This window comes from Ictalurus punctatus, chromosome 23 (assembly GCF_001660625.3).
Source record: "Ictalurus punctatus breed USDA103 chromosome 23, Coco_2.0, whole genome shotgun sequence".
NCBI lineage: Eukaryota > Metazoa > Chordata > Actinopteri > Siluriformes > Ictaluridae > Ictalurus > Ictalurus punctatus.
In genome coordinates this window covers 6,288,475-6,298,567 of record NC_030438.2, presented here as the reverse complement: position 1 = coordinate 6,298,567, position 10,093 = coordinate 6,288,475, and the positions used below count along the sequence as shown (strand labels likewise).

General features: G+C 39.7%; 1 protein-coding gene across 2 annotated transcripts in view; it reads left to right on the top strand.

Annotated features, from left to right (window-relative positions):
* The first annotated feature begins 206 nt into the window (after positions 1-206).
* The window catches only part of prex2 (phosphatidylinositol-3,4,5-trisphosphate-dependent Rac exchange factor 2), a 122,215-nt gene continuing 112,328 nt past the window's right edge, over positions 207-10,093 (top strand). For both annotated transcript variants that reach the window (XM_053674859.1, XM_053674858.1), the window contains exon 1: positions 207-680. In XM_053674859.1, coding sequence (XP_053530834.1) covers positions 555-680 — 126 coding nt within the window. In that variant the 5' untranslated portion in view covers positions 207-554. The remainder of the gene's footprint in view (positions 681-10,093) is intronic.

Here is a 10,093-nt window from a genome sequence, read left to right as displayed (position 1 = left end):
GCCCACTGGGGAAAAGGGGGCCCAAGTGTGTGTGTGAGAAGAGATTGAGAGAGATTGAGAGAGAGAGAGAGAGAGAGAGAGAGAATGCTGAGGTGCAGTTAAAGTGTGGGAAAGTGTCGGAATGTAATGGCCCCCCATGTGATCAGCAGTGTTTCCCCTGCACGGTGTTGGCATGAAGCCCCAGGCTTGAGCTTTTCCTCTCCTCTCAGTGCTGAAGGAGGGAGGCTGTGCGCGCGCGCGCGTGTGTGTGATGGTGGGCAGGCACATGGACCACAGATCATGACTGATGGCCACTAAACCACTGCTGCACACTTTAGGACACTTCAGGAGAGAATTTCAGACTTTTTCCTCTGGATTGCCGCATTTATTCACCGCTTCTTTCAACTATTGCGGCTTGAACCGGACAGCTTTCATCATGCTTTCAACTCTCGACCCACGGCAACTCGACTGAGTAAACTTTCGCAAAAGTCTTTTGTTCCAAATTTTCTCGTTTTTTCTTCTTCTTCTTGTTCTTTTTTTTTTTTAACCGGAGGAGAAAAGAACACGCGAGTGTAATGAGTGAAGAGAGTAAAGGCGAGAGCGCAAAGGATGTGGAGAAGCAACTGCGCCTGCGCGTGTGCGTGCTGAGAGAACTGCTGCAGACTGAGCGGGATTATGTGGAGACCCTGCACTTCCTTTCGGTACGGCAATATAAAGCCTAGCTATCTCACCTAAACATCCCAAATACACGATATAACAAGTATATCACATATGCATCACAAATACATTAAGAGATTATGTTTGCATAAGCCAATAAATACCCAATACCAACACATCTGATCTAACCATCCCAATGTATGACATTACTGACAGAAACATTCAATTTCTATCTTTTTCTGTACATCTTCTATCATTTTAATCCTCATCTTTCTTTTCTTTTCTGCTTTAAACCTCTTATTAGGTGTCAGGTGGCTTCTTCGACTCTAAAGTTGGTCATTTTCCTATAACAGCATGTCCCAAAGAGCCTATATTCCCTGCAGAGCAATTTGAATACAGTAGTTCTTATCCGTTTATAGTTACATTTATCACTTATTCTTCTGTGTAGTTACTGTGTGTGTTTGTTTTTAACCATAGGACGTACACTCTTAGGCAAAAGGTCCTATGTGGTACTCTGAAGAGATATATTGTTTGTGACATTCTAGGGGACCAAGTAGAACCCTAAAACTGAGAGTTTCACCTTTCAGAAATGGTTCATTTACTATATGGGTCTTAACCATCCAAAGAACCTGAGAAGAATCTCTTTTGTCTAAGACTATAGAGATGCAAATTTGAGAGTTTGGAGCATTCAAGTGGCTCTCTGGGATTTAAACTCAAAGCCTTATGGTCACACGCACAGAATCGTAATCACGGAGGTATAATTACCCTAGAACGGCTTTCTAATGGAAGAAACTGGAGGAATTGGCTGCCATAAGAGCGCTGCAAAACCCCGGTACTGAACTGTAAATGTATTTTTTATTCCATTGGATCTTATTCATACTTTGTCCAGATATACTCTCTGGAATGTAACCAGTCATTTAAAAACTATCCTTTCACACGTATGATGATATGTGTAATTAAGCAGAGATGTCTGGTCGTGATATTACTGTATATGGGAGGGCTAAAATGTGTTAACAGCGAATAATCTGATGTGGATGCCATAAACGAAACCTTACGTATATTGATGTCTTTGAAATATTTAACTTTGATATTGTTAAATATTAAATTGCCTTTTCCAATATCAAATTGTCATGGTAATAAATTATTGGAGCTCATTGAACTATCCACTTTTTTGCAAAGCTGCAAGCTCTCTGTTGGATGTCTTGAGCAAGCATGGCAAATACATGTAAATTCTGTATGTGCAACCTGAGTCCGTGCCAAGAACTAAACTCACCCGGCATAGGCAGTACGCCAGCACTAACACAGGTAGATTGTGGATTACAAACACCTGGACTGTCACTGCTTCCTTTACGGCATTAACTCTATTGTATAGTCCCAGGCTTAAATCCCCTCTAAGACTAGAAGAATAGCACAAGCTTAATGGTATTGTGGAATAAACAGAGAGTCAAAGGCAGGAAGGAGAGGAAATGGTCTTAAAAAAAATTGCTGTATGTCTGAGACAAAAGAGTCGTTTCCGTGCCTCAGATAAGGAAATCGACTCTATAAGATCGCTCATGTATGGTCAGGAATACACTGATTACCATAAAATCCAGCCATATACAGTATTTTGAAAAGCATCCACTCTTCAAAATGTTTTTTTCCCCACCAGTTCACATCCTAAACACTGGGAATTGTGCTGTAGAGCAGGGCTAAGGGCACTGTGCTGTGTATCATTAGGAAAGTTGTTTCCCACACCATATGTATGTACGCATTCCTCGGCTGGAGCCTCTACCACAGATGGTTTCAATGTAGGTACGGAGGGGGGATTGTTTTTGTTCAGGCGAAATGCAACAACCGCTTTTCCTAGAAATCATATGATTCCATCCAGACTTAGCCTACAGAGGGTGCCTGGCTTTATTTTAAGGAGCTGGAAATATTCATTAGCATGTCACCCTGGGGAATTAACGCATTTAGAATACTTGGATCTTCTGGAATACTTTGATTTGTTTTAGAGTAAGCTTTTGCCAATGCTGGTTTCATTTGCTTCTCTAACATTCAATTCCCAGAAGGTTTCGCATACATAGGGATGAATCTATCTGGGTTAAGGACCTTGCTCAGGGGCCAACAGTGGCTTTCAGTCCTGAGATTTAAACCCCCCCAACCTATAATCTTTACTCACTATCAATGAACCTTAACAGCCGAGCTATACCTTCCCTATTAGCAGTTTGAGTAAGTAGCAGATAGCTATTTACAGATGTGCTGAGTGATTCTAGTGCTAATTTGTTGTTTTTTTTATGTACTTTTAGTTATTTTCCTGCGAAAAGTTAGCGCTTGTCAGCTGCTATGATGTCACAGGGCGATATTACTGGTGCATTTACACTGGCATTGAATAGAAGAAAAACCATGATATTTGGCTGTTAGCTTGTATAAAAAAAGGTTTTTCAGCGATGTTCAGTGTCACATTAATGAGAAAAGCCATGTTGGAGTAGTGGAGCCGTTGGTGCGAACGTTGGACTGTTCAAGGCAGTTGTGGTTAAGCTCAGTGGCTAAGACATTGGATTTCTGATCAGAAGATCATGAGTTCAAATCTCAGCACCACCAAGCTGCCACTGCTGGGTTCTTGAGCAAGGCCCTTAACCCTCAACTGCTTGGTTGTGTAAATGAGATAATTGTAAGTAAGTCACTCTAGATAAGTGCATCTGCCAAATGCCATAACATATAAAAATGGAAATGAAATCCCACTGGCAAGCATGTTGATCACGTATTTATGAAAGATATTGATATGTTTCCTTGATAGTCCTTCAAGGTGGATTTAAAGCTAAAAGAAAGTCTACTGAAAACTTCTTCCAAGTCATCAAGGATCAAAGTCTCCTCTCAGGTCCCATTTGAGGTTTGGGCCTGATCCTGAGCTCACCTTGATTAGTTATGCCTTCCCACTTAACCAGGCTTTGTCTCTGATCATCACAGCACCTCAAAAGTCAGCCCGGAAGGCCTGTTGAGGTCGACCCTCAGAGATCAATAACTGACTTTTTGTTGCCTGGAGGTAACAGGGGAACTGTGTCATGTTGAACAGAGGTCATTTGTTTTTTTGTTAGGTTTTGGGTGGAGGGGGTCTGTACTAGACAGTTTGGCTCCCAGTAGACAGGCATGGAGAAATTGCCAGTGTGGGCTCCGACGCGAGAGCCTGGGCTCGGTGCCTTCTCTCATAAACCATTTATCCGGATGGAGGAATTCTTCAGAGGTTAAGAATTCCAGAGAGCAATGTCAGATATGATGCCTACCTTAAATACAGATTGGTGAACCGAGATTGGGATTGCTGGTTAGACCTGGTTAGGTCTTGAAGAATCAGAATAACTCGTTAAAAAAAAAAAAAAACGTTACACAATGTCTCACAATGCCTAAAAGATGAGCAAAGTATGTTTGGCTCTGGTTTGCAGAGGAAGTGTCCTTAAGGGCTGTCTCTGCGATTTCCCTAGAATTCCTTATGTAACTGTTCATCTTGATAATGGGGGCTCTTAGATAGTTGTTTATTTTAGATAGGTGGAAGCCAAGAAACTTGACGCTTCTGTGTATAAGTGGAAATTCTTGAAAGATTTTCATTGCATTTCTAATGGAACACCTTTGTGGTGATTTGTTCTAATATTTAATTACCTAACTGATTTCATGAAGAGCAGATGTGGGGGGAAAACTAGTCTGGAGTGAGTGAAGAAAATCTCTTTAATGTGTTCGTTTCAGCAGAAAAACAGATTCGCCTACGAGTGCACCATGTTCCTCTGAGCCTCGGCTCGGTTAGCTATTCCCTCTGCAACATTTTCTTCTGCAATGGCCTGTGGCTTGAAGGATTGACCACCCAATGTCATGTTTTTAAACCTTGATAATGAAACTCGTAAAAGTGAAATTGTGGCACCATAAAACTGAAACTGGCTTTATTTTCCTTTTGGGGCTTTGCACGCTTTTAATGTATACTACCCCTTTGGGTCTCTAGTGAGATATATTCCTTTCCAGAGAAAAAAAATATATTTATCATAGAAACATATATTAGAGATTGTTTATTTTAATTGGATGCATCACGAGCAGTTGAGATAAACGTTATGAGATAAATGTTATGTTACAGATCGCACTCCGTATTCTTCTTCTTTTTTTTTTTTAAGCTCGTCATAAAATGATCATAAAAGAAGACAAGAACACACTTAATGCTGTGAGGCTTTAGGGAGACTGGACCCAGATCTAAGTATTTGCCCTGTACAAGCCTCCAGGCTAAAACCCTTTGGAGCTTTTAAAGGGAAGTAATTTAGAGCTTATTGATTTTTTTTCCCGTAGATTAACAACATGTGCAAATAAATAAATATGACAAATAGGCCAACATCAATGCACAGCCTTCTCTGCTGTGTCCCATGTGAGAAATCTTGTACTATTTAACCCGTGTTTGGGAGGTTACATGTTTCTCATGTGACGTATTTCATATATCGCACGGTGAATGTGTACTACACTAGTTGCTAATTTCTGATGTGCGATCAGCTAACATTACTGTAACGTGCGTGAGTGACAGGCAAGATGAACGTATATCAACTCAGCGTGTTGTTAAATAGGGCAAATCCAATAATCATTGTCAATATTCAAACAGGGGTTAATCCATGATCAGAACCGAAACACGACCAAACAGAACAAACAATAAACAGGAAAACATGGCTTGTAACTTAATTGATACAAATATATCATTTATGAACTTTGTGAAGAAACAAAGGAACAGAAGGGCATAAATATACAAACTAATCAAGGCCTGAACACAGAACAGGTGCACACGTTAGGTAACAGACCCATGTGACAGGACAGGAGTGGAGGCAGGACCAAAACCGAGACACTAGGCAGTGTGAACAAAAAGTATATGGCGTGAACGCAAAACAAATGTTCTTACATAAATTCAAACAGTTATATCATAGCTACTCCATATGGACAAAAGTTTGTGGACACCCCATCACACCCCATATGTGTTTCTTCCCCAAACTGTTGCCACAAAGTTGGAAGCACACAATTGGCTTTAATGTCTTTGTATGCTGTAGCATGAAGATTTCTCTTCACTGGAAATGAGAGGCCCAAAAATATTTCAGTATCACAGTGCGCCTGTGCACAAAGCAAGGTCCATTAAAGTGCACCTATTATGGTTTTTCAGCTATCACCTTGCATGTAGTGTGTTATAGAGCTGTTTGTGAATGTAAAAAGTTATCGACTCCCAAACGAAGGAACCGATTCTGAACAGCTGAATCGAGTCATAAGTGATTCCAGACTTAGTTCCTGTACAGACCTACATAGGTTTGTAACAAAAAACCCCGCCTCTGGTCTTCATCGGCTGCTCGCTGACAGCGGTAGACCAATCACAACAGACTGGAACATCTGACCAATCAGAGCAGAGTATGTTCACTGAAAAGAGAAGTTTAGAACGAATCCTTTAGAACGGATCATTTAAGGAATCGTGTGTGACACTGGGGGGGGGGGGGGGGGGGTATTCTGCAGTTTAAATGATGAGCACGTTAAAGTGTTTTTTGTCCTTGGATGCATGTAAATATATTGCATGAGACCTTTAAAACAAAATTAGGGACGTTTCAAAACCATAATAGGTGCGCTTTAAGACATATGTTGCGTTCGAGGAGACGTTTACCCATCTACAACTGGTAAAAATCCCTGAAACCCCCCCTTAACTTGAAACTTCAAATCGTCAACTTGGGGAAGTCTTCTCAACTACTAGTCCGTTCCCCGTTACAGGGTGACATTAAAATCAACATGTGACCTGTGTAAAGTGCTCCTTCTCTAATTTTCCATTAGTTGTCAGTAGTTTTGGCTTTAGGTCAGTACACAGTACTTGGTTAAAGCTATAACATTGGCCATAATGATCACTGTTTTCGAAAGGGTAATCATCAACATCAGAGTTATCACTAACGTTAATCAAGCTAGAATGTTGCTGAGCTACTCGCTGTTGTACGCTGTTGTTGCTGTGCTGCAGTTTCAGTCCAAAATGTTACACGAATGTTAGAAATTCACTAGAGTAGAACAGAACCGGTAGCCACTCAGGCCTGTAACTGTAAAAGCGCAGTTAAAGAGGCAATTTATGAGCTTTACGTGCTCTGACAGAGCAAATAGAAGACACGCTTTCATGGGAGGCGTCCGTTTTATTTACACTTCGGTGGGAAATGACATTATTACAACATGCAAATGAGCAATTACATGATACCACGAACACACCAATGGTTTGCCAAGTTTAGAGTGGAAAAACTCGTGGGGCCCTGATGTCAACTCCACTGAACACCTTTGGATGAACTGGAATGCAGATTGCATGTCAGGCCTCCTCACACGACATCAATGTCCGACCTCACTAATGCACTTGTGGCTGAATGAGCACAAATCCCCACAGCCACAAGCCTTCCCAGAAGAGTGAAGGTTATTATAACAGCAAAGCGGCAACTAAATCTGGAATGGAACGTTCAAGAAGGTTTCAAATTTGAGTGTTATGGTTGGGTGTCCAGATATTTGCAAGATAAATGCAAGTTTTTTCTTCATAGTAGACTCGATTCTGCCACCATGTTAGCAGGATGTTGCTGTTTCCATATGGAAAAACATCCAAAAATACAGACCTCGGTGCTATATGGCCATGTTCATGTGAAAATAAGTGTAGGCGTATAATGAAACGTGTGCTTTTTAATCCGTAAATATTTTAAAATGGGGCTTTTCTATTAATTCCAAGCTTGACAGAAGGCATGTGAGATGAGGTGAAACCCTAAACTTCCTGCCTGAAGGTTTCAATAAGTAGAGAACAGCCTAAAGCTGCCAGATATGTCTTAAAAAGGCCAAGAGGTGGAGTTATTAACTTTTACACTATGGTAATACATTAAAGATTGTATTAATGCTGAAATTCAGAGGTGCTAGGACCCTTGGAGACACTGACACACATGTTGGTCTTCTTCTTCCATTGGGGTTTGTTTACTACATGGGCAGCCAATCGTATTGTTGTTTTTCACTCAAGCATGTGACGAGGACTGAAGCCAAATGGGGTATGCATACTCAGAACAAGCAGTGACCCAGTATTGCCCCTCCTCCTGTGGGGTAACATCACCCCCATCCTTGACCTCTTCCTGCCAGTTAATCTTCACTCCTGCTGTTTTGGAAACAGCAGACTTGATTAAAGGGATTTTCCTTTAAAAGCGGCTTACTGTAATATGCACAGTCAATCCTGTAGAATAATCTAAGAACTGAAAAAAAATTGGGTAATAATTGTAAGGTTCAGTGTGCTTACAGGCAGTTTAGTCATCTAATAATGGGAAAAGTCAAGTCATTCAATATCCCCCAGACTTCTATTAGCATGATAGCAAGGTGGTAGTAGTATTTAAAAATAGGGTATTTAAAAAGAAACTTTTATTAACTGAGTACATATGCTACATGTTAAACTGACCATGTTATACATTTCTTGTCAGTTGATTGGAAGAACATTTTTTAGGTTGGCTTCAAACGAGTTTTTAGAATCTGTATCTAACTATGAATATCTACATTTTTTTCTGGTATTTTTCTGGTTGCAAATTGCACATAGTGCCTTCTTTGGGTGGTCTCAAAACAGCTAATGATAACAGATTAACTGTATACATGCAACAAATACTGTAATCTGAGTATTGGGCTAAAATCCACGTTTACATTTACACACATTAATCCAGTGTTACCGGAGTTATTAGAATATGAGTCTTTATCCAGACAACATACTATAATAATATCTCAAATTGGATTTAAGGTGTTATTATATTTCAAGAATTCTAATAAAGCATGTATACGGTTAATCAGATTTCTTTCTAAAGACATCTTTATTGTATGGAAAAGTACAATCTCTGGAGAAAAAAAATTATAATACAAGAACAAAAAGAACAACAACAACAATAATAATAATAGTAATAATAATAATCATCATAATAATAATAATAATAATAATAATAATAATAGAATAACCACCTTTTTCTATATGGAAAATAAAATTAGTGAATTTTGTTGTACTCAAATGCACAAAAAATGCGTAGCTATTCTGTCAATAAACTAGTGTAACGCTTCAACCTTTTTTCTAAGTTAAATGAATAGTACATAAGCTACTAATTATGTACTATTGTGAACTATTTATTTAATACATATTTTTTTAATTTACAATTTTTTTTTTAAAGAAATAGTGATTAATAAAGAATTAATGGCCTGAGATGTGTGTTAAAGTACAATGTTTCCCCCCCCCTTAAATTCTAAATGTTATTGTACTGGGAATATACTACACTAGGTCGTATATACTACAAAATCTCCATTAGGTTATTACCCTACATAGTGAGTATATGTAGTGAGCAGGAATCCATTTAGAATTCGAACTAACTGTGTTGGAGTGATTGCACAAAAATAGTCATATTGTGAAAAATATTTCCGAGGATGATATCGCATGATGCTGTCTGAAAAATCTCGTATCTGCCAAAGTGAGTGAATGAATACATCTGTTATTATTGTGCTTGCAAACAATTAGTAGATGCTAGCAATACAACAGCTTGAACAAGACTGGAAAAAAAAAGTGCTCAGAGACCACTTTCAAAATACTGTTCTGAAGAGTTCATGGTCATCTCTGTAATTTGTCAGAGGTAGTGGAAAGTCTGTCAGCTGTAATTGGAAAGGAGACGAGCACTGACTGCTAACACCCTCACCTTCACCACTGCTAATCAAACGCTAGCTAGTCCTTACTCTCTGCTGTTTCTCCTGTACTTGTCTGTCAGGCATTTTCGCCCACAGTGTGGACAAGAAGGGATAGTTTTATGCTGGCTACGTGAGGGATTGTTTAGATTCTTGTCTCTGTAATATGCATACATTTCTTTTTCCACTGCGAAGCCTAAAGGGATTCATCTCAGTCGGAAATGCTAATTAGCAACTCCCTGCCTCTATGTTGTGCATTATTCTCAGCAAAGAGACAATCTGTTCTAGTCTAGTCGATTCTGCTGGAAAATGTTCAGAAGTTCTTGGGCTTTGATTTTAAGATTCTTGTCACATAGCAGACTGTGTGTCTTCCTCACAAGCTACAGGCACAAAGACATACAAAGCCAGCTATTGAGACCCACCGCTCTCGTTTGGCCTGATGTAGCTTTATATGATCGCTTTGCTTCGTTTTTTGAACGTGTGACTTCATCATCCAGGTGTTATTTTCACATAAACGAATGGAAGAAAAGTTCGAAGGGTATCTCGATCGATACACTTTGAATTATTTTGAGCTTCATGAAAATGTGATTCGTTTTAGATCTTCATTTTTGATATCAGTGGAGCCAAGAATGATACAAACGATAATAAGGACCGATCTTCCCTCTCGTAATGGCATATTTAGCGAGCTTTAGCCTACAGTGTTTGGCTGTTGGGTTGGGTGTCAGGTTTGTGAATGCACCGGGCTAGTGAGAGCTTTCAGCGGTCTCCAGTCGGCGAGTTCCTTTTG